The sequence below is a fragment of the Penicillium manginii genome (assembly GCF_028828005.1).
Source record: "Penicillium manginii strain IBT 31320 chromosome Unknown utg000005l:1.0-5665137.0:1.0-5668048.0, whole genome shotgun sequence".
NCBI lineage: Eukaryota > Fungi > Ascomycota > Eurotiomycetes > Eurotiales > Aspergillaceae > Penicillium > Penicillium manginii.
This window is the reverse complement of record NW_026643106.1, coordinates 4,086,418-4,110,535: the sequence shown is the minus strand read 5'-3', so window position 1 is coordinate 4,110,535 and position 24,118 is coordinate 4,086,418. Positions and strand designations below refer to the sequence as shown.

Below are 24,118 nucleotides of genomic sequence, written 5' to 3'. Positions count from 1 at the left end.
TTTTTTTTTTAAAGAAAAAAAAAAAGAAATATAACCTAGAGTCTGTAGAGATTTTGACTGTCGTAGTGATATTTGAAGAGTATTATACGCGCTTGCCAGCCAGATTTGGGGGGAATTCAGCGACATTTGACATTGCCCATGAAATGTGGATATTGGTCAGAGAGATACTTTGTACACCCACATGCCTACTTAAGCGCCCAGGTGTGGAATTGATGAGACCAAGAAGATGCAGGTGATTACAATGGCTGCACATATTGCATTGAGGTTTTCGAAGCATTAATGCGATCGTTGATATTGCCCAGTCTTCGACAAATGACCTGAACGCCCATGTTCCAATTTGAGACATCTGAGCCAAAATTCCTTCAAGCCCTACGCTAGGGGTATCCATTTTGTAGGAAGCACTGCAACTTCGGGGATCTCGCACATCAAGAATATAATCAAGCCCTGGAGCACAAAATTTCGACGTCAAGTATTATATACTCAGACAAATCTTGACACCGCACTAAAGGACATTTCCCTTGGTCTGAGTCATTTTCTTGACATTCAAGTTCCTCATCATCCCAACCCAAGCAAAACCTAGAACCATAAACACGGTTCCGGCAATAAGCATTCTTGGCTGAGCATAGCCGTAGGCTTTAACAATGGCATTCCGCTCAGGGCTCCCAACTTCGTAACTCAGCTGCACGGGAAGCTGCGAGTAAATCAGAGCCAAATTCGGCATGGCAGAGGCGGGCAAGTGAAGCTCTAGCTGCTTCAAAAAGGTGTTTGTCCAGATGGCTCCACATATAGCGCTTCCAATAGCTCCGCCAATGCTACCCGACACGAACACAAGTGCCAAAGCCGCAGCCACATGTTGATGGTCGACAGAGGCAAGGGCAGCTATTTGCACGCAAAGAATGAATATACCTCCAGAAACGGAGAAAAATACTTCACACATGACAATGTAACCGATATACCCACCTGGCTGACGGAAATGAATCATTAGACCCAGTCCGAAAATGTACATTGGAACACATATCCAAAGGATCCACTTGAAGCGGCCAGTCCATCGAATCAGCCAGCCAGCGATGAACAAGAAGACAAAACAAACCACGCTGAAGGTGTTTCCAACGTATCCTGCCGTGGCCACATCCAATTCATATACCACTTGCAAAAATGATGAAAGATAGCTGCCGTAGCAATAGTATGAGATCTGGTATGTCATATTCAGGAGGCATGCCCCCAGGATTGTTCGATCGGTGAGAAACTTATAGTCCAAGAACGGCCTTGAGGCAATGTAAGTCTCGTATAGCCCAAATCCTATGATAGTGACAAGTCCAACTACTATCATCGCAATGATGTATCCAGTTTGCCATCCACTGGGGGCACTGCTGGCGAGAGTGAAGGGCAGAAGAAAAACGACGAAACCGCCAGCGAACAAAATAACACCCAGGACTAGAGATATAACCCGATATTAGTATTTTCACACTTCGTTTTTAGAAAGATTTTGAATGGCTCACCATCAAACTCGATGGCAATCCACTGGATGGTTTGTAGATTGAAATTCCATGCTTTCTTCTCTTTGACGATAATTCCTCTCTTCTCAGCTTGGCGCAAACTGTAGGCCAGCATGAAGTAGATTGGTAGAGCAAATACCGGCAAGATGATTGCCCATATTCCATAGCCCCAGCGCCAGTTCACATGAAGGAGAAACTCGGCTGCAGCCTTGGAACCTGCAAATGCAGAAATCAAAGCTGGGGATGAAGTGAAAGCAAATGCCAAGCCACGGTTTCTCAGGTTAGTCACATCGGCTGCGAGAACATCCCAGCTATAAGCAAGTCCGCCAAAGCCGACAGAGTAAAATACCTATTTAGACTTAGCACACACGCCCATATAGCAATCTGCCGTAGGCTAGGTGTCTTACCTCTCCAGCACAGTAGGTCTCGAGGTTTTTCGATGTAGCGAGTAGAATAAGTCCGATGATACAAAACAAAGTCATAAGAAGGAGACCCTCCGCGCGACCCCAGAGATCTAATGCTTTAGCCATGGGGATGTAAACGGCAGCTGTCATGGCATTGGCGACGATCGTGATAACCGTCAAAAGGGAATGGCCCATGAAGGAACTGGTGGCATAGGCAGTCAAGCTGTAGACCATGGAGCTTTTCATGTTATTGATGAGTGTGAGAAACCAAATACTGTTCAGGTAGAAATGTTAGTAGTATTCTAAACAGTCGGTGAGATGATTAGAAACGGGTTGAAACAAACAATATCAAAACTGTGAACAAAGACCCCTTCCCCCAAGCTAAAGTGACTGCCTCGATTTGTCTCACGCCAACTTGCGCATCTTCAGTTGGTCTATCTTCATCATTTTTGGACACTCCGTTAATCTCATCAAAGTCATGTGCAGCCTCCTTGTCATTGGCCCTCATCTGAATAACATCTGGGTCACTTGTCGAAACTTCATGAGAGTCCGTAGCAGACTTTTCACCAACGATTTTGTGAAGCTTGCTGAGAATGGCCATTGTGCTCGTTGAGTGAAAGAACGCGCATTTGCAACTTGCACCACCGTGATGGCGAGCAAGCGACTATTTATTCTTGTGCTAGACACGGCTGCGTCGAAGATCTAACTCCTTTGGGGCTACTACCCAGTACCCCGATTCTCGGGAGTGGCGACACAAAAACGCATGATTTGTTTGAATAGACAACTTGTAAGTGCGGGATTAGAGTGAACCCGAAAATAAAATGTAGAAAGGGGCAGTAAGCAGCGATACAACAGCTACTCGGCCCCGCTTTTAGCGTTACCGCGCAATACAGGGGGTCCTGGTCACTAATGCCAATTCTTGGGATATCTGGGCTGTCTTGGTATCGGCTATGGGCCAAAGTGACTCGACGGTTGATTGAATTTTTGTTCATGACAGAAGCACGCATTAGCTGCTTTTTCTTTATTTAATGCACCATTCTCTTGTGTCTTCTATCTTTTTCTAACCGGAGAGATCCGCAATCATCGACTTTATCTACTGATTTTCAATCCAGCAGATGGTCACTTTACGTGGTGCTTGCGGCACGAGTCCAGATATTTCACTTGTCGTTAAGCCCCACAAAAAAACTCATCGGTTAGAACGGATTAACTTGGCAAGTTATTTGAGGGGCGAAATATGTTGTATTCATAGGTTATTCATGGTAAAACTAGCCCCGTCTAGAACTACCAAGGAATTCCATTTCTCGCCAGTTCTTATCAAACCCTCATTCAAACAAATAAATCGGGGTTGAAGAGATTGAATACTAGCGAGTCGAAGATGCAATATCATAAAACGAAGAATTCTAGAACTTCACTTCTACAATTCCAATGGAGGATCGCTAAAGTGACAAGCGAATGTGTCTACATAATTTTGAATACCATACCGAACAATACATTCTGTATCAGCCACAATCAAGATCAGATTAGATTGATTGGGCAAATTGATTAATTAGGCCAGCTCCAGAATGCTCTGCTATGCGATAACTAATCCGATTATGTCCGACGCATGACCTTGCTTTAACTGTGTCTGGAAAAGCCCGGCTTGGCCCACATTCAAGGGCCCCATATCGCTGAGTAGTAGTACGGTATTAAAGTTTAAATCTGAGTACTCAGGCCAATCACTAGAAATTTGGGCCCGGTTGATTTCTTCTCTAGACTGGCACCCGATCATTTCCGGATGCTCTTCCGCGCCTGGCTATATTGATTTCGAATTTTTAAATGCCAATGCTTCTCGTTTATATGAAAATCCTGTGTAGAAGAATCTATTGTTTCGCTCTCATAAAGATAAACCCAAAGTTGACTCTATTTTTGCCAAGAATATTTAGCAATCTTCCCAGGTCCAGTCCTCGAAGAAAGTTATGATACTTCGACTGACTGAACATGGAGTGATACTTATATGGTCCTCTTTGGGGATTTCCTCCGCTTTGATTCTTCGTATCCCTTTTGAAGATTTCAACATCTCCGAAAGACCAAAGGCGCTGTCTGCCATCTTCTGATCGGATGCTGTCTGTGCTCTCTTCTCATATTCATCAAGTGATTCATTATCCCATCGGGGTGGGGTTTGTTCAAAGGATCCCCAGAAAATTGCTAGCGATGGTAGCGAGCCGTTCATGACTTGCGTGCTTTCGTTCTCCAAGAATGTCTTCGCCTCACTCATTATGCACCTATCATTCCACCAAATTGAGGGGCTGGCAACCAAGTAGCTATCAAACATAGTAGGTCGCGTGAACAAGGCGTGGAGCACGAAGATGCCCCCGTATGAATGGCCATAAAGACCTTCTCGCGAGACAGTCATTTGCGGGTAGCGCGCTTTGACCGCGGGCCGAACAGATCCATCAATAAAATCAAGAAAGCCATCGGCTCCTCCGTGGCCAGGAATGATATTTTTTGTCGGCGGGGTCAAATCGCCGTTTCTTCGTTGAAAATCGTATAATTTCCTAGTTAACGGATACCCAATGGCGACAATGAGACCTCCTCCAGTGTATCGCGACGAGAGTTGGCGACGCCAAGAAGACTCGGTTGCAGTCAAGAATGTTACGTTCCCATCGACCATATACCTAGCGAGATGAGGTAAGTAAGCTTGGCTTTTTGACATTTTCACTAGTAACGTACATAATAGGTAGGGGTTTGCGAGCCGACGCCGGACCATCTCGCCAATTCAACGGCCAAGATACTTGGATCAAATATTTTTCCCCTTGATCGTTGTCCAGATAAAACTGCTCGGAGTTCGGAAGTGCGACCGGGGTCGGTTGGTTGCTGTTTTCGACGAATTCGCCCATCCTGATTAGATCAAATAATCCAAATAGATTTTTTTCCAATCGAGGGAAGTGCAAGGAACGTTGTATAAGCTGTGTACGACAAAAGCCGAAGGAAGTTTCCATTTCGGCGATAACATCTGTGGGTCACAAAATGAGGATTCGGGGTCCCGATCTCGGATTGTGGCGAACGCCATGGGCCCACCTGTCCAGCCCAACCATACAATGAACCTAGGCTAGGCCTAAATAATGCTAGCAATTGAAGAATAGTTTAACCAAGGACACTCATGGGGACAGTACGCACTTGAAAGTTTTTAGTAGTAGTACAGCTCTTGGCATCATAATACCTAGGTACTAGGATGATATATATCCCATGATACATATTTGTGTCCGTTATCGGAGTAATATTTTCCAAACAGGCACCGCTTTTCTAATTAGTAGTACTAGTATTTCGATCTTGAGCCAGAAATGACATTCTGAACTTTTTACCTGGGTAGGTTTGATTAGGCTTTTAGTGTTATCCCAGCCCATCCCAGCCAATGAAGAAAAAGAATGCCCTTACGAAGACTTCTGAAGTTGGTTTAGGCGATGTCTTCAAGTTTCCCAAGTTTTTCTCACACTGTAAGGAAAGCCTCGGGTCTATTACTAACTAGTAGGTACCAGGGAACAATATCCAGAATATCAATGAAGTCTATTATATTGTTCTAAAAGACAAGCATCCAACGCCATATGTATATTTGTGCCAGATTCACCCTGTCAAACGAAAGGAACTCAAAAATTTGTAAAGCACCGAAGGCAAAAAAATGCTCGATAAGAGCAAGCATGACAATGTATGAAGAAAAATAACATCCAAGGCAAATTTCTGCAGCTTGGAATGGAAAATGGTGTCTATATGCGAAGAAAAAAAAGAACAGGCGGCTAAGGATGATGTTGAAAGAGAATAAAACCGAATGAAGATATGAGAATCCCCTTAGTCCAATTTCTTGGTCATGATAGGTTTGGTGAAGGCAAGACCAAATCCTTCTTTCTCGGCATTGCGACCAGTGCCAATGCTCGGAAGGCAGTGAATGGTGGAAAAGTCGTAACCGAGCGATTTGGCATCGTTGAGTCTCGCCCGAATAAGAGCCCGTTGAACACCGCGTCCACGGAAGTCTGGGGTCGTGCTATCGATGTAGAGATGTGCGATTTTGCCATACTGAGTCTCCATCAAAGCCATGGCACCACATCCCGCAATCCTTCCGTCGATCTTGCCAAAGTATAAGATTGTGTCGCGTCGTAGCACTGCTGACTCCGCTAGGCTTTCGAGAACCTCGACTGACCGTCCATCGTCTTTGAATCCAGCGACCGATGCGTCAATGAATGTTGACCCATTTTCTTCGTTTGCTGCGCCTCGGCTGACGATCATTTCGGGTCCAAATGTAAGGTCTTCGGAGAAGCTCATGTAAGGGTCGACTTCGACTTGAATATCGTGTAGGGAGCGTGCATAAATGTTCAGGAACCCGTCGAGCACATAACTGCGCATGGCAAGGGCTTGCAATGCACTCTGGTCTGCATATGGGCAAAGCAAGATGGAAGGTGTCAGATCCGCAGTAGTGTGTAAGGCTTCAAGTTTTTCAATATCGTTATTAGTGACAAGGCCTTTCATACCCAGGCCAAGAGTGCAGTTGATTTGCGAGCCGAGATGGGCCTTGGTGAGGTAGACGACGCCACCAGCAGCCACAGAGTGCAAACTGATATTGTCACGAGGAAGTAATTGCATGAAGACTTCGACTTGTCTTGAAAGATGAAGAACATGAGCGTCCTCAATGTGGTGGATAGTATCGAGTTTGTTCAATAACCGAGGAGCCATTTTTGGGGCTGGAGGTTGCACCGGCTTGGGGTGCTCTGTGTGGATAGCGCTGGTAGGAGCTGCGTGCAACATGATGATGGGATAACTCGAGAGGTTAACAATTAAGAAGATGGATAAATAAAGAATTAAGCGTAGGTTTGAACAAAAAACCTTCTGAATTTATGGTTTGGAGGTATAGAACGGTTGATTTACTCCGATTTATTTGATCCGTGATCTACGCCAAGAGATATCCCATACGTGAGTCGCTGCACTCCCTGCATTCTCGGCCCAGTTGTGGTACGTGGTCTGCCGTTCCGGAATCCAGATCGCTCGAGAGAATACGTACCCCAAGTATCTTGGCAGTAGAAAGTGGAGCGATTGTCAAGCAGTCAATGTTGACAGGACCCTTGGCCATGCTCTGCGATTTGTTTCAGATCAATGCCCGTGAAATTCAATGACGATTACGCATGCGAAGTAGTGATCGACCCCTGGGATGATCATCCAAGAAAACTTTTGTGACAGGCCCTAGCATTATACTAGACGGCGAAGTCGATCTTCTCCACTCTGCCCCTGCCCTGGAACAAACGAGGTGAAAAAGGGTCTTCCTGTGTTCGGATGAGCCAAAATTGCTGCCTTGTTGTTTGGATATTCCTTAGGGGTAAATGATTAGTCAAATGACTCCTTTTCTCACATAATTTGGTGGATTATTTTGCCATCTGGTTGATCACCTATGTGTTCGCGATCCACCTGTTTATTCAGCTACACCTGGAAGACCCATTTTATTATTATTCCCTACCTTTTGTTTCTGAATGGCCCATCAGCTACTGAGCACTTGCTCAATTCTTAAGCTTTTTGTAGAGGGTTGCTACTGTTTCGCGCCACTCTGATATCTCACACGGCCCTTCCCGCAGCCCATCCCCTAAATGGCCGAAACATCATTTGACTTCACCTGATCTGAGTGTCTAAATTGCCACTAGTTCCTTTTGTAGTTTACATTTAGTAATATATTGCTTAGTTCCAATATTTTTCGTCGGAACGTGCATCTATTGCAGGATTTTCATTCGCTATTCGCTATTTGTGTTGCTTATTTTAGTGGCCGTTCTATAAATGCTTCTCTTCCGCTTGGGCCTCGCGCTTATCCATCACACGGGCAAAAAGAACCTTGTTTCGACAACGCAAATCAAACATCTCACTGCACGTAGAAGAAACTTGGATACCTAGCATATGCATTCTCTGATATCCGTAAGTATTCTAGAACTTCGAGGGCAACTCCTCAAAATGACGTCGGGGGTCAGAGGAGCGCACGCCACCTACGTTCGAAAATATACGGACAGGCTTGGCCAAATTACCGGCTAAGAACGATGGAAATGCTTATCTTAGAATATTATGTTCCAAGGTATGAAGCACATGTCATTTCCAAATGCTTAGAACGGCGCTTGCCCCGATCGGATAATCGAATTTGACAACTTTGCCGATTGTAGGCGACAAGATTGGTACAATGCAGGAGAACTCGAAATAAATTTTCTGTTAATTCACGATAACTGCCAATTACTAATAGTAAGTACAGACCTTGGGATGCAGGTTTTCTACAAATTAAACTTCGAAATTGAACGCGGTGGCAAGTGCACAATCGATCTGCTCGGGATTAGCTCCCGGTTGATCTCTACCTTGCTAGTACTGGTACCTTTGATGGCCACTTACTAAAAATGACCCTTTTTTGAACTCCTATTACTCCTATTTTGTTGTTTCAGGGTCTTGAAACGTGACGCGTGTAAAGTTTGACAAAAATATCATATTATGAAGGTTAGCCGATGAACTAGCAATTCTTGGCATTGAGGCTCATCTGCGCTCAGGATGTACGTTTAAGGAGACATTAGCACGCCATGAAAATCAGATCTTTGCTTTCCTCAATCAAAAGACGAATAGCATTCTCAAATCAACCCATCCCAATAATTGCCTTATCGAAGAAATGCCGATCTTCCCTGATGTGTGGGCGGAACTCCGCGCAAGGGATGAGCCCCGTCTCCCGTCAGGGACATATCGCTACAAGCCAATGACATCTCTTGAAGAGATTCCGACAGGTGAGGACATCCCTCGGCGTGTGATGTCATGATCGACGAGAAATGCAAGGCAAAGTTTTGACCCGCCAAGCATCCACATATTCTCATATCTGGGTATGTTATACACGGAGTACACTTGCTTGTACAAACCCTTGTCATACTCGATCTGTGGCTGGGGGGTAGAGCACACGTACTCTCACACGTACCCTGCGAACACACGTACCCCGTAGGGATTCTTAGCTAGGGGGGCTAAAGACTATATTGAATATAGAAATAATGAGCTATTCAACACTAATTCTACTCTTCAGCTCTCTTTCATTTCATTCTTTTCGACACACTCTTTTTTACAACACACGCTCTCTTTTACCATCATGTCTGAAAAGACACCACAGGAGCAGATTCCAGATTGCCCACACGTGGCTGGCAGAGATCGGCTATCGTACATCGTTACAACATCTAAAGAGACCATTGACTCGACAAACAAGGAGATTGAAGATTTTTACCCTGAAGGTGGACTCAGGGCGTGGCTTGTAGTAGCCGGTGCCTTTGTGACTCTATTTTGTTCCCTCGGTATGCAGTCCTCGGTTGGTGTTCTCCAATCCCACTGGGGGAAAAACCAACTTCAGTCTTACACTCCGGGGACAATTGGATGGATTTCATCCGTCTTCGTTTACCTCAACATGGTCCTGGCCGCGCAGGTGGGTCCAATGTTCGACAAATACGGTCCTCGCTGGATCCTGCTCATCGGATCTGTGCTTTTCACTCTGACCATGTTCCTACTGGGATCATGTAAAGAGTACTATCAATTCATGCTCTGCCTCGGAGGTCTAGGCGGATTAAGTGGTGCCTTGGTCACAACTCCATCGATGGTCGTACTGTCGCACTGGTTCAATCGCCGCCGAGGCATGGCAACTGGTATTGCCATGGTTGGAGCAAGTCTCGGTGGAATTATCTTTCCTTTGATTCTGAGGGCGACTTTAGACTCTCTTGGTTGGGCCTGGTCACTGAGAATTATTGGATTCATCTTCATGGGTCTTCTTTCCATCGGCAACATTTGCATCAAGACGAGGCTTCCCCCCAAGACACGAAAAGGTGGTTTGAACCTCCGTTCTTTCCGCGATTCTCGACTCGTCTGGTTCACAGCAGCACAATTTTGTATGTTCATCCGCCCTATCACTGTCTTCATATCACAAACTAATTCGTCCCAAAGTCGGTCAAATTGTCCTCGTCGCGTCTCTCGGTCTTGTTCCCTCATACGCCATCGCGCAAGGATTTAGCACAGAGACAAGCTTATACTTGATGTCTGTCTACAATGCGTACGTGCACAATTTCTGTTCTATATGGTTGAAACCTAGCTAACGCACAATTTCAGTGGAGCCGCAGTTGGTCGGGGACTTTCGGGATTCGCCTGTGATCGGTTTGGACGCTTCAATACGATGTCGGTCATAATGGCTTTTACAACAGTATTTATATTCGCTCTTTGGTACCCTTTCGGCTACAACGTCGGTGTACTATATGCATTTGTTGTTCTAATGGGATTCGGAACCGGTGCTATCCTCTGTCTAATCCCTGTCTGTATTGCCCAAATGTGCAAAACAGAGGAAGTTGGGCTCTGGCTAGGAAACTGCTATCTCGTTATTAGTCACGGGTGAGTTTGCATCCGTTATTCCTAGTATCGGTGCATCTGCTAATTATTTCCCCCAGATCCCTAGTAGCAATTCCCATCGGTGGTCAGCTCCTGAAAATCATTGGCCCGTCAAATCTGGTGGCTTTCATTGGAGCTATGCTTGCCATGTCTTTCGTGTGCCTACTTGGCGCGAGATGGGCTTGTCTAGGGTACAATTGGAAGTGGTTCATCACGATGTGAGAGCCTTCTAGATTCAGGTTCTTTTTTGGCATGCGAAGGACACACACGATTCCTAGTCCACGCGCTTTTTTGTAATATCAAAATTTTCGTCCCAAAATTCAGGGTACTTACATAGACTTAAATTTAAAATTTTCTTTCTTGGAACAAACTCATACTCTTGAAGTTGTACTGCCATCAACACTCATAATGAGTCGTGCTCAGACATGGAAATGATGGGCCGGCTTACTCCACTCTTTCAAGGTGCTAGATTTCATTGGCGGAGGCACCGTCGAACTCTCGGAGTTTACCGGAAATGACCTATTACAGTGCTTCGTATAACTAGCCAACCAGAGCATCACGACGACGCCCAGCAGCGGGGCTCAGGGCGCCTTACCAGAATCCTTCTTATAAACCACGAGGCTGAGCCGTTACCACGAGACATTCAATAAAAGACCGAGCGGGTGCCAGCTTTATTGTTCTCGCTCCGCCCCCTTCAGAATCTCTATCCATCCAGCTTATCTGCCAGTTCAACGATAAACATACGAAGACCGGGTCACCGTACCGGCACCCCATCCTCAAAATGAGCGCCTGGTACACACGACCCTTGGAGTGGATCTACCTCCGACGAAGCAAATCCAAGAAACGGCGGCATCACAAACGAATCCGGGAAAGGGAGCGAGAACTGAGACGCGCGCGTAATGGCGAAACTACTCACGATAAAGAGTGGACCTTTGATCCTTTCAATCGGATTAATACCCGCTGGAATTGAGTGATATTATCGAATATCTTGGCTTAAGCCGACGGAGCACATTTCGTCTGCCAGAATCATACAGTCCAGTTACTTCTTTTAATGACACACATTGAATCATACACCACCGAGACTCCGACTTCAGAGTTTCACGCATCCCTCTTCAGGCTTCCAGGCAACAGCCGAGACGGATCCCCTTCAACAGAGTCTCTCGTCGACTATCTGAAATGAACACCAACATGTCCCGAATCTCACGAGATCATATAAGATCTATATTATCAGAGGGGGGAAGAGGAGCCTCACGACGACATCAAAACGCGGGATCAATCATCGCACATCTACCCGCTTCCATCTTCATAAAATCAACATCGCGCCTTTGCGAAGCTCGGTGGGGATGGTTTCAAGATCGATACGTGTGCCAAATTAATCACAACCTTGAAATAAGGATACTCAAACAGACACAGGCACGGATCTTCTTTCAAATTCCATCTGCGCTGGCTCGAGTTTACTGCTCTAGCATCCTGGTTTTGGAAATACCACTGGCAACTACCATGCATAAATAGCTGCTTTGCAACAAGTCTACGTCTCTCACGCGATATTTTACAGCTGAGAAAATTCAAACTCGGCTTCCAAATAGAGTTCTTCCAGGTCTAAACTTGTAGATGGCTATCTTGTCCCCTAAAAATCAACTTTGACATGTCGCCCGATATACCACAATTCTAAATGCCATTTAAACAACTCGCAAGAACTAATAGATAGCATATTAATGCTCACAAAGATTAAAGTCCCCAACCTCGAAATTCAAATTCCTCTCCGCAGATCTCAAACTCCGTTCCGCCATAAGCTCCAACCTATGCTCCATCGCCTCATCCATCGACATCAACCCACCCCGATCCGGTCCCGGGCAAGCCTGACCCTTCGATTCTAGTACCATCTGTTCTCCATCCCCACGCATCTCCCGAACCTCCTTTGGCAACCAATCTTCCCGCTGCGGCGGTACATTCGCCGAAGAAATAACCCTCCGATGCGGATCGACCAAGAAAAGTGCGAGAATCTTGCGGTGACCAGACTTGGTCTTATCCGCGAGTTGAAAAGGTGATACGCGGTGCTGAAGGGTATTGGGGAATGTAATCAGTCGGCCCTCGTCGCATTTTATACCGCCGAGTTCTTGGGTGATGTTTCTCTCGCCCCGGGTGTCTTCTTCGAGGCCGTAGACTGCTTGAATGAATTCGTGTCTGTCTTGTTCGTAGCCTACGTCGTAGAAATCGGTGCTGACGCGTTGGCGGAAGGAGAGGTTGCTTGGTGTTATGTTTTCGTTGTCGTAGTAGTATATTGCTGAGGCTGCGATTCGTTCGTTCTGCGATGGTTAGCTTTGTTTGGATATCTCATTGATGAGTGGGAGGGACGAGGGGGTATTTACCAACTGTCCTTCAATGTGCCAGCTTCCCCCCTCATATTCAGGATTGTCGGGAGTAAGTTCAATATTAGCCATCTTGACAATGACCTGCAATCTCTGGCCCGGAAATTGAGTCCGAAGATCAACTCGGTCCCACTTCAAGCTCTTCACAGGCTTGAACTCCCCAGGCTCAGGAAGAACAATAGGACGATCCGCAGCCCATCCTTCGTACACTTCGTTCCAAGCGTCTTCGTCAAAGGTATCCCACTCCGGCGCCTCATAATCCCAGTCATTACCAGGGTACTCAGGTTCCGGTACCGAAGATTCGCCATATTCCACATTCTCATACTCAATACGATCCCGGGGTTTCCCACCAAGACTCTTATTCCAAAGCGGAACAGCCTTGGAAATAATCTTCTCAATCACACCGTACAAATTGCGATGCCCCTCCGGATGCAAATTATTAATATAAGAAACGATTTTGCATCCTTCCCCCGTAAACTCCACCTCACACGGTAACCACTGGAAACTCTTGCTAAACACCGGCATTCCGTGCGGCAGACTGCGAGTAAATTGACGAACCTGTTCGTCAGTCGGCTGCGGAACTACAGACCCATACCCCATAGCCTCGAGACAATCATCAAGCCCGATAGTTCTGTCCGGCAGGACGCGCGTTCGGCCATAGATAACAGGGAAAAGCGAAGGGTGGACAAGATCAATGACCTTGCCCTCTGACCCCGGGTGATAATCTTTCTCCTCGTCCGGGACATCGCTGAGAGCTACCGACGCGTCTTTCAGCGCCTGGCGCAGTTCTTGCGAAATGACCGTATCGGATTTTATCACGCCGGCGTCGAAGACCTGGACGAAGCCTGTTTCGGTGAATTGCTCGGCTTTCCATTGGAGTTCTTTGATCACCCAGTTCATCATTCGGGGGGTAATGTCTTGGTCACTTTTTGCGATTTCATCGCGCCATTTTGATGTGATGTTGAGATCGAACACCTGCAGATGAGGGTTAGCATCAGGTAGAAGTAGCTTTGGGTATATGCCTGTCATTAAGAGCAGCAAGATGAGTGAAGAGGGTGTGAGATAGATAGAAATATGGCCCGAACCTTTCGATCCCATTCGGATTTATCGGTAATAGAATTCATAACTCGCATCATCAAAATTTCCCGATGAACGTTCAAGTTACTAGAAATATTATGTTAACGCTTCTTCAAGTTCTCGATTAAACTCCCTTTCCTTTCCCCCGGAGGCAAAAACTCACTCCACACTCCCATATTCCAAATGAGCTTCGTCCAATCCATTGGGGAATCCGCCAATCATCACAAGGCCCGAATTAAGGACCTAAAATATATAAAGGTAAGCAGAAATAGAAAGGGGAGCTTGGCAAGCCAGCCGGATCGGATCGGATCTCACCGCAGGCGTTGCGTTGAGCGCAACATTAAACCCGGGCATCTGCAGGTGCGCAGGATTCGTCGTCGAAGATAAAGACATGATTGTGTCTTGGGTGTAGAAGCTCTAGGCACATATGATAGGACAACAATGGATGGAAATGGAAAGAGGGCGTAGATAAATGCATTTACAGAGGACCCCTGTGTCGCTTAAAAAGGAAAAAGACGCCACCAATCCGAGTTTAACCTAAGTTCCAGGCACCACCAGGCAGACCCGGGACTAGTTGGTTCAAAACTTGGACAGAGGGAATATACGCGACAAAATGGCCATACCTGGGTAGTTGATAGTTATGCTCTACGTATGGGACTCGGTTTGTTGGTGAATTCAAGTTCGTACTCTACTCTCACGCAGACATCTCCATCTACACCTACTCCTTAACCTACTCCAATGTTTGCGATTGCCTGCCATTCTCCCGGCATAATTATTTCCCCGAATTCCGACCCCACTCATTCTTAAACACAAAGTGGGGTAGTAGGTTTGTTCTAATACTACTCTCCTAAATTTACTTTCCAGCCAACAGGACATACAACATCTATCTCGAACCTGTGCTAAACCTACTACCATCATACAATCATCACTCCAATATATCTCTCCCATTATCAATCTAGTTCAAGTTCCTTACTCATACGAGCTGACATTATCCTCCGCCTCCAATCATGGCAGATCTGCTATTTCTCGCATCCGGCGAATCCTATACTTGGCGAGATAGCTATGACAAAATAGACACCAAAGATCTGAGCATCTTAGCAGCCCATCTATACTTTGCCAGCGAATCCGTGGATAGAGAACTATCCAAGCGCAACGTGAAGATTCCGAGTCAAGTCACAGACACCCCCCGACCAGAGGACAAAGACCTTCTCGACCAAACAATCGCCAAGTACAGCGGGACCATCCCATTCCCCGAACCATTCGAGCAATGGCTCACATCCGAGTTCCACATCCAATCCACCAGACTGGGGAACTTCCTCAAAACCCTCGTTCAACGCGACATCATAGAGCCCGCGGAAAAGGCGAACCCCACCAGCTCGTGTAGGCCGGCTATCTACCGAACCAGTAAATTGGAGATGTGTCTGGTAGCGTTGGCTACTAGTAGTTGTATGGGTCCGGCGTCTGCGATCCTGCTCCTTTACGCGATTGTGAATTCTAAACTTAAAGCTCGGTCGCCGTGGGAATTAGCCGGTCTAGTACGGTATTTATGGCAGACTAGGGACTTGACGCCTTGTCTTTTTTTTCGCAAGGAAGCGGATTTGTTGGTGAATAGTGGGTTTGAGTTTTTCTATTCTGTAGTTTTTTCCCCCCCTAATCCCTGACTTCCCTGCCCAGGTTTAGTGCTGATAATGAGTCTGATTGACCAGGCTCTCGCAAATTAGATCATGATCATACCAGGGATCCAAATTTCTCATCCCTCTCCTCCGGCTCGCAGATCTTTCTCGCTCTACTCATCTGCTTTGGCGGAAATATGGTGCCTGAACTGGTATTCAAGCGATTTCTAGAGCGACAGTTTCGATGGTCGCCGAAAGGCGATAGAACCATTGCCGAGCTGGGCTGGACAAATGAAGGACCAGGCGTTAAGCTCACAAATCAGCTGATAGGCGTACTCAACGACAAGAATCGGACATCGAGCGAGACTCAACTTCTGAGCAGATCTTGGCTCGAGATTGAGATTGCTGACGGGGAGGGTTCAAGAAGTTCATGTTCTTCAAAGATGTATTCGGTACCTGATGATATCAAAAAGGTGGTTATGATGACGTGGAATGATCAAATTTGCGTTTATTGGCATAAGATTGCTTTTCAGCTTATCTGTCATGTTTTTCCGAGAGATGCTGCGTGGGAAACGAGGTATGGCATTTACCCCCACCCCCTTGCGAGGTTCCTGCGACTTCCTCATACTTACCGGAATGTATTTTAGTTTTCAAGATCATGGCAAACTGCTTGTTCCTTGTCTGGACCATGTTGTGAATTTCTTCAATGGTGACGATCTTACCGAGCAGATGAAACTTATGCTTGCTGAAAGCCTGGATGCAAAGGCAAGGCTTGCGGGCTCAAGACGCAACACTATGTGTAAAGAAGGGAACATATAGGATGGCGGCCTGCACACTAGGCCCAATCGGGCAACGGCATCAACGGCTCTCAATCATCACGCTTGGGCTACGTCTACAAGCATTCAAGTAACAAAGTAAAGTAAATAACCTCTTATTCGTATTCAACCATGCAAAGAAAATTGTAAAATAAAAAGAAACCGCAAAAAAGGAAAACCATAGAACCGTATAAAGTAGAAAACACATCATTCATAAAGAGTCTTCTCTCATCGAGACTCGAATTTTCTCCCTTCAATTCACACACACACAAAAGTCACCAGATACAGTCCCTAAGAAGAACCAAGATACTTGAGCACAGACTCGCGCTCCTCAACAGGCAACATAGAAAGAACCTGCTGCACACCGCGCAAACCACCCTCCTTGTTGCCAATCAGCAACTGCGCAACCTCAGCCGCAACACCCTCAGTCCGGAGCGCCTCGACCTTAACCTGGACAGCCTTCTTGTTCTCCTCGTACCACATGGCGACCTTGCGGTCGTCGTGCTCGATCTCGTCGTCCAGCATTCCGGTCCAGGCACGCAGAGTCTCCAGGTGCGAGGCGCGGGTCTGGGGAGCATCGGCGCCAGACTTGGCAGCCTTGGCAGCGACCATGCGCTTGACGATCTGCTCCTCGCTCAGACGGCGGCGCAGACGCCAGTAGAAGAAGCGGCGGGCGTTTTGCCAGCGGAGGGGTTGGCGGATGGTGTTCTTGGCTTGCATGCGGCCGGCGCGGTCGTGCAGGTCGGCGAATTGCAGCGCGATCTGCATGTACACGGGCAAGAGCTGCTCCTCACGCTGGGCCATCTGGGCCTTGATATCGGACAGTTGCTCCTTGCTCAGAGTGGTGTCGGCCAGGGAGCGGCGCAGGTCGCCGTAGGTCTGGTCCAGGCGGGCCATGGTGTCGAGCTGCTTGTCGCGGCGGTACTTGATGTTGACGATTCCCTCGGGTTCGAGGACACCGCCGCGGGCTTCTTCATCGGCGTACATTTCCATCTGGTCTGGGTTGATGGTTGGGTCGATGACGACCCAGGATCCGCCGCGGAGTTCACCGTGGGGAGGGATGTAGACGAAGATGGGCTGCTCATATTTGACGAGGGCGTCAACGATGTACGAGCCGTATTTGAGGACTTCGTTGTACATGTCGCGCTGGCCGCCGGAGAAACCACGCCAGTTGGCTAGGATCATGACAGGGAGCTGCTCGCCGTTGTTGAAGTCGCGAAGGGCTTGAGCCGTCTTGTACGCTGAGTTGGGGTACCAGACTCCACCGGCTTCTTGCGAGATCATCTCCATGGAGTCGGGGTTGGCGGGGTCGGCAGGGGTGACGTTCTCGACGGAGCGGGTCTCGACGGCGATGACTCCCATGGGGATACCGCCGAGACGGGCGCGACCAACGACGACGGTGCGGGCCCAGCCACCGAGAGCCTCCTCGAAGGAGTCCTTGTCGAAGAGACCGGGCAGGAAGCCCTCCTCCTCCTGCTTACCGGCGATCAACCAGCGAGGGTCGTACGCCTGCTTGGCAGGGGGTAGTAGCCGACATCACGGTCCCAGTCATCGGACCAGGGGCGGATGGGAATGGGAGCACCCTTCTTGTCGGGAACGAAGCCCATCCAGTCAACGATCTTCTCGACACCCTCGAAGTCATCGTTGGCAGTCATGTGCGAGACACCGTTCTTGTACATGATCTGGGTACCACCAAGCTGCAGGTTGGAGGTGTAGACCTCACGACCCAGCAGCTTGTTGATGGCAGGGGCACCAGTCAGGATGATAGGCTGGCCCTCAACCTGGATAGCACGCTGGCCAAGACGGACGAGGTAAGCACCGATACCGACGGAACGGCAAGTAACCAGGGTGATAGTGAAGATGTCCTCGTAAGCCTTGGAAGTGGCACCGGCAATGAGACCAGAGCCCTTCAGACACTCGACACCAAGACCGTCCTTGGCACCAATGACAGTGGTGATCTTGTGGCGCTCCTCACCCTCATCGTGGATGAGCTCGGTGATGACCTCCTTCTGCTTGGTAGCGTCGAAGCGCTTCTTGACCTCAGGGGTGAGGTAGAGGTACTTGAAGCCAGCCTCAGGCTTGGAAGCGTCGTTCCAGGCAACAGAGAAGAAGGGAATCAGCTCGTCGGCCATACCGATACGGGCACCAGAGTTGGCAGACAGGTAGATGCGAGGAATGCCCATCTTGCGAGCAAGCTCGGTACACTTGTGGAAGAACTTGTCTTCCTGGGGACCGAAAGAACCGATCTGGAAGGTGATATCGTTGGCAACGATGATGAAGCGACGGCCGCGGGGGTACTCGGGAGTACGGGCAGTGACGAGCCATCCGACCATACCGTGGCTGTTGGTACCGGGCTCGCGAGAAACCTCGACCAGGTTGTCGGTGTCATCGAGGACAAGCTCGCTGTAGTCGATGCACTCGCCAACGGCGGGGCGCTGGCTGGCCAGAGAAGGAATCTTCTCAACAGCGCGAGTCCAGCTGTTCTGGAAGGCCTGGCGGAAGAGCTCGGGGAAATCGTACACGTACTGAGTTCCCATGAGGTGAGCCTTGTAACGCTTGGGCTGCAGCCACTCCTTAGTAGGGTAAGGAGTAGAGACAGGACGCATGTGCATGGAGCCCAGCTTGGTGGTGCCACCAATGCTCTGGAAGATCCACTCGCCCTTCTCGGACTTGCGCTCAATGTACAGCTCGACCTGGATAATGAAACCGTAGGTGTTGCTGATGATGACACGGAGAGGGTAGGGCATGCCGGTGACCGGGTCAGTGCAGAGGATGCGGATCTCAGCACCGGTGACACGGAGGCGCCAGAGGCGACGGCCGAAACGGTCCAGGAAGCCAGCCAGAGCCTGCTCAACATCGGTGGGCTGCAGGTTGAAGACGGGGGAGAAGTTGATGAAGATGTGGTTCAGATCGGAGTTGTTGTTACCAATGATCTCCAGAGCATCCAGAATATCATTCATCAGGCGATCAGCCTCCGAGATCAGGTACTCGGCAGTAGGGATGTCATCGCGCAGGCGACCAGGGCGGACAACAGCGCGAATGAAGTAGCGCTTGTCAACAGCCTTGTCGTTCTCAGGGCCCTTACCGATAGCCTCGTAGACGTGGATGTTACGGTTCTCAGTGAAGACGGGCTTGATGTTGAACTTGGACAGACGTCCCAGCTCAAGCTGGAAAGCAAGAGCGGGCTCGCTGTGGCGGATAGACAGATCCTCCTCGTAGGCGGGGCCACGGAAAGTGAAGTAGCCAGGGTAGACACCCTCGCGACCACAGATGAAAGTGACACGGCGGATGCGGCGGGCGAGCAGCTCCTCCTTGTTGTCATCAAGCATCTTCTGCATCTGGACCACGAGCTGAGAGTCATCGTCTCCCTCAATGTCGCGGATGGCGATGTTGAGAACACCAGTGAGCTCGTTGTCGTTGTCAGTCTTGACAGTGGGACGACGCTTGCCCTCCAGGTTGGCAATCAGACCCTGCTCGGGACGCTTAGCGGCACCGGCCTTGGGGAAAGCCTCCAGAGCGCGGGGCAGGAACTCCTCAGCATCCTCAAGATACTGAACGGGCATGATAACACCCTTGCGAATGGGGTCAGTGGAGGGGTCGTTGACCATGTAGGACATGTCACTGATCGAGTTGATGCGCTTGAAGGGGTTGATCTCAGTGGTGGGAGTACCGGGAGCAGAGGGCTGGGTGGAGGAGACAGAGCCAAACTCGGGCTGGCCAAGCTTGCCCAGAGTGAAGTCCCAGGAGAGGAAGGGAGGCTCATTGGTGGCGCTGTAGTCGATCGCCTTGAGGGTATAGGCACGGTAAGCACGGCGGACGTAGACCTCAAGAGCGGCTAGGGTGACCCAGGGGTCCTGGTGGATGAAGAAGCGAGGCAGAACGTCGAAGACGGTGTACTTGGAATCAACAACCTCCTTCAGGGCACCGAAGTCAGGCTCACGGTGCTCCCAGCCGGTCTCGCCGTAGCGGGACTCAACAACGGAAGAGCGGAGAATGTGCTCCATCTGAGACAGACGCTCCTCGAGGGAAGGCAGAGCGCACTGGATGAGAACCTCACGAGCCTTGAGGGTGACCTTGGCAGCGGCACGAGCCTCAAGCTCGGTCAGCTTCTTCAGGATGGGCTTGAAGTGCTTGCCGACATCGCCAACGTTGGGCTGGTTGGGGCGGTACATGTCGAGGATGGCGAGGACCAGGTTGTTCTTGGAGCCGATGCGGCTGTGGGACAGAACGGTGTGAACAACGCTGACGATATCCTCCTTGTTCTCCTCACGGAGCTTCAGGATAACATCCTCGTCACGCTTGGTGCCAGTAGAGAAGAGCTTCTCGACCTGGTAGTACTGCTCGAGCAGAGCGATGAAGACATTGTACTCGTTGGTCTTGAGGCCATCGAGGTACTTGTTGATGACCTGGATCAGGGGCAACATGGTAGCCTTCAGGATCTCAGCATCAGCAGGGTTGACGTTCTCCTCGATGAACTTGACAATGGTCTTCTGGAGGGTCTTGGCAGGGAACTCGACCTTGCGAGCCTTGGCCTTGTCAACGACAGTCTGGAGCTGAGCATCAAGCTTTTGGGGCATGCGGGAGTGCAGAGCCGAGGACTGGGCATTCCACTCGCCGTAGGGGAGTTCAGGGTTGCGCAGCACCTCGACGAGCTCCTTGAGGGTAGCACCCATGATAACCTGGTTGTCGAAACCGCGGAGGATGTTCTCCAGAATGGTGTAGAGCAGAGCGAAGCGCTGGGGAGGCTTGTTGCCAACAACGACAGGGGCACCGATCTCAGGCAGCTGCCCAGTGAAGGGGTGGGCGTGCTTGACGCGGGAGGGGTCATCCAGAGCCAGAATACCGAGGATGTCACCAGCCTCGAGGGTGGCACCGGGCTGCTTGATGAGCTGAACGATACCGTCCTCCTGGGCGATCAGAGGCATGTACATCTTCATGACCTCAACCTCGGCGTAGGCCTGACCGGCACGGACGTGCTCGCCGTTCTCAAGAGTGAACTTGACCAGCTTACCGGGGGAGGGAGAGCGAAGCTGGGTGGGGTCGTTCTCCTGCTCCAAGAGACAGGTCTTGCCGTCGACACTCAGGCGAGTGGCAGCAGGCTCCTCCTTCCAGTAAACGTTGTGACTGCGGCCGTTCAGCAGAACCAGCAGACCACCGTCAGCCAGAGCACGAACACCAACGGAGCACTTGGAACCGTTGATGAAGAGGTGGTAGCTGTCCAGACCAGCGCGAGTAGCGGTGAACTTGTAGCGGTAACCCTCGTAGATGAAGTCGACGGGGAAGACAGTCTTCAGGACATCCTTGGAGGGGACTTGACCCTTCTCAAGACCCTTGCGGTACTCCTCGACACCAGCCTCGCTAGCGAGATGAGCCTTGGTCACAGCACCGCAAATGGTGGCAACATTGGGGTCAGGACGCTCAGCAGTCAGCTTGTTGGAGATCAGCTGGTCCAACCAACCGGTGGTGATGGTGTTGTCCTCGAAAGCGGGAGTCTCGAGCAGCTTGATGAGGTATTCGACAGTGGTACGGAAATCACCACGAATGCTCAGCTCCTTGAGGGCAACAACCATGTGCTTCCGGGAGGCAGAACGGTTCTCACCGTAGGCGAAAATGTGACCGAATTGACTGTCGGAGAAACTGTGAATACCACCGGCGGTACCGACAGAGAAGTAACCCCAGACGTTGGAGGAAGAACGGAAGTTCAGCTCGTGCATAGTACCGCTGGAAGGCTTGAAACCCTCACCAGGGTCCTCAGAGGTGATACGGCAAGCGGTGGTGTGGCCCTTGGGCTGGGGACGACGCTGGACCTTGAAGCTCTCCTCGCTGGAGAAGTCAAAGTCGATATCGGAAGAGGTGTTGGGATCAACTCCGTAGAGCAGACGAATGTCGCGGATCTGGTGCAGGGGAATACCCATGGCGATCTGGAGCTGGGCGGCGGGCAAGTTGACACCGGAAACCATCTCGGTGGTAGGGTGCTCGACCTGCAGACGGGGGTTCAACTCGAGGAAGTAGAACTTGTCGTCGGAGTGAGAGTACAGGTACTCAACAGTACCGGCAGAGACGTAACCGACGAGACGACCCAGGCTGACGGCGGCCTTCTCCATGGCCTGGAAAGTGTTGGGCTTGGCGATGGTGACGGGAGCCTCCTCGATAATCTTCTGGTGACGACGCTGGACGGAACAATCACGACCAAAGAGGGAAATGTTGTTACCGTACTGATCAGCCAGCAGCTGGACCTCCAGATGGCGGGCATTTCCAGCCAGCTTCATGATGAAGATGGGGGATCCGGGAATCTCGTTGGCGGCCGCGTTGTAGAGGGAGGTGAACTCCTCCTCATTCTCGACCTTACGGATACCCTTACCACCACCACCTTCGGAGGCCTTGACCATGACGGGGAAACCAATCTCCTTGGCCTTCTCCAGACCCTGCTCAGGAGAGAAGGTACAACCCTTGTTATAGATATCATCCTGGACGGTCACGATACCGTTGCTGTCAACCTCGACGTCGTCGACACCGGTACCGGACCAGGGGATACAGGGAACACCGGCGTGCTGGGCGACAATGGTGGAGGAGATCTTGTCACCGAGGGAGCGCATAGCCGAAGCGGGGGGACCGATGAAAATGATCCTCTTCGGCGAGGCAGCCAAAGACTCGGGTAACCGAGGGTTTTCGGAGGCGTGACCCCAACCCGCCCAGACGGCGTGGACATCCATGCGCTCCGCAACATCGACGATCAGCTCGACGTTGGCATAATTATTATTATTGGTTCCACCGGGGACTTCGACATATTGGTCGGCCATGCGAATGTAGTCGGCGTTGGCATGCAGATCCTCGGGGGTGGCCATGACGGTGAATTGAATGGCACGCTCGTTGCCAAAGGTCTCGTAAGCCCATTTCCGCACGGAGCGGATCTCCTTGACGGCGGCGATACCGTTGTTGGCGATGAGGACCTGGGAGAGTTTAAGAGTTAGCGGAGTTCCATTGCTTCTGGTTTTACGGCGGGCTGTCTTCTTCTCTTCTTTGTTTTCTTCTTTTTCGGTGCTGCTTCCTACCACGTGGAATGTCACTTACAGAGGTAATGACGGAGTGACCGCCATGTTCAACGACGAAATCCTTCACACTGCTCGGGGGTGCTTGATCCAGACGGTTACCGCCGATGAAATGTGAGGGAAGTTCGTCATGTTTAGCAGCCATGGAGCTGTTGCCATTGGTGACGCCCATGGTGTGTAATGTGTGGGTGAGATAGGAGGGATGCAAAGTAGTAATCAAGCGAGTTCAGCTCCCATGCAATGTCGGGGGGGGCAGGGCCAATGCTCGGAAGGAATTAAACAGCGCTGCTGGAAGGGAAGTAATGTAATGTACACGGAGTTAAAAAGTGGCGAACCGCGCGGGATGGTGGGAAGTTCGAAATCGCGGGGCGACGGAATTGAGGGAGGTGAAGAGAGAAGAGAAGAGAAGCGGGTGGAGAGAGAGATTCAATGAGGATTTGTCTGTCCGGGATAACGAATCGTCAGTAATCGGAAGTCCGACGTCTCGGTATTTTTTTTTCTTTCTGGGTTAGGCGCGGTGGGTAAGGGGAGTTGAGTAGTGTATATAAGCTGCAAACGGACAGAAGTGTAGGAAGGTTGCACTCACGACCACCAGAACCCCAAAAAATGAAGATTGAAGAGAGTATACAGAAGAATTGGGGAAATTGAGGGGAACCACGAGTAGAAAAAAGAGAAAGAAGGCCGATCCCAAGTTCAACCTCGAAAAATGCTGAGGAAAGACTCCCTTTCCCAGTGGGGGGTCCCAACTACCGTTATTCACCGCCTGCAGTTTCTGGTGGACTTCACCAATGTTTGTTGGGCGGTTCCACCGCTGAATCTCCCACCAATTTCCCTTTTTCCCAATTTGAGAGGAGACGGGGAGATGGGAGAGCTTACAATCTGCCAATCAGTTGAATCTTAGCGACTTGGC

General features: G+C 49.7%; 6 protein-coding genes across 6 annotated transcripts; 2 read left to right on the top strand and 4 right to left on the bottom strand.

The window, feature by feature from the left end:
* Positions 1-502: 502 nt before the first annotated feature.
* mirB (uncharacterized protein) lies at positions 503-4,776 on the bottom strand (the record flags this gene model as incomplete). Its single annotated transcript, XM_057104515.1, has 6 exons — positions 503-1,434; positions 1,500-1,845; positions 1,904-2,174; positions 2,245-2,483; positions 3,873-4,554; positions 4,610-4,776. The coding sequence occupies 6 exons, from the start codon at positions 4,774-4,776 to the stop codon at positions 503-505; spliced, it is 2,637 nt and encodes an 878-aa protein (XP_056959472.1).
* Positions 4,777-5,722: 946 nt separating this feature from the next.
* N7533_007864 (GNAT family N-acetyltransferase) lies at positions 5,723-6,673 on the bottom strand (the record flags this gene model as incomplete). Its single annotated transcript, XM_057104514.1, has 1 exon — positions 5,723-6,673. One exon carries the CDS (start codon positions 6,671-6,673, stop codon positions 5,723-5,725), a length of 951 nt encoding a protein of 316 aa, XP_056959471.1.
* A 2,338-nt stretch (positions 6,674-9,011) lies between these two features.
* Positions 9,012-10,507, top strand: N7533_007863 (uncharacterized protein; the record flags this gene model as incomplete). The annotated part of the gene is made up of 4 exons (XM_057104513.1): positions 9,012-9,795; positions 9,851-9,960; positions 9,996-10,288; positions 10,345-10,507. 4 exons carry the CDS (start codon positions 9,012-9,014, stop codon positions 10,505-10,507), a joined length of 1,350 nt encoding a protein of 449 aa, XP_056959470.1.
* A 1,490-nt stretch (positions 10,508-11,997) lies between these two features.
* Positions 11,998-14,124, bottom strand: N7533_007862 (DUF4246 domain-containing protein; the record flags this gene model as incomplete). The annotated part of the gene is made up of 5 exons (XM_057104512.1): positions 11,998-12,591; positions 12,655-13,629; positions 13,740-13,818; positions 13,895-13,974; positions 14,047-14,124. The coding sequence occupies 5 exons, from the start codon at positions 14,122-14,124 to the stop codon at positions 11,998-12,000; spliced, it is 1,806 nt and encodes a 601-aa protein (XP_056959469.1).
* Positions 14,125-14,738: 614 nt separating this feature from the next.
* Positions 14,739-15,452, top strand: N7533_007861 (uncharacterized protein; the record flags this gene model as incomplete). Its single annotated transcript, XM_057104511.1, has 2 exons — positions 14,739-15,111; positions 15,406-15,452. 2 exons carry the CDS (start codon positions 14,739-14,741, stop codon positions 15,450-15,452), a joined length of 420 nt encoding a protein of 139 aa, XP_056959468.1.
* A 998-nt stretch (positions 15,453-16,450) lies between these two features.
* On the bottom strand, positions 16,451-23,380 carry N7533_007860 (acetyl-CoA carboxylase ACC1; the record flags this gene model as incomplete). Its single annotated transcript, XM_057104510.1, has 3 exons — positions 16,451-17,668; positions 17,695-23,109; positions 23,231-23,380. The coding sequence occupies 3 exons, from the start codon at positions 23,378-23,380 to the stop codon at positions 16,451-16,453; spliced, it is 6,783 nt and encodes a 2,260-aa protein (XP_056959467.1).
* Between the last annotated feature and the right edge of the window lie 738 nt (positions 23,381-24,118).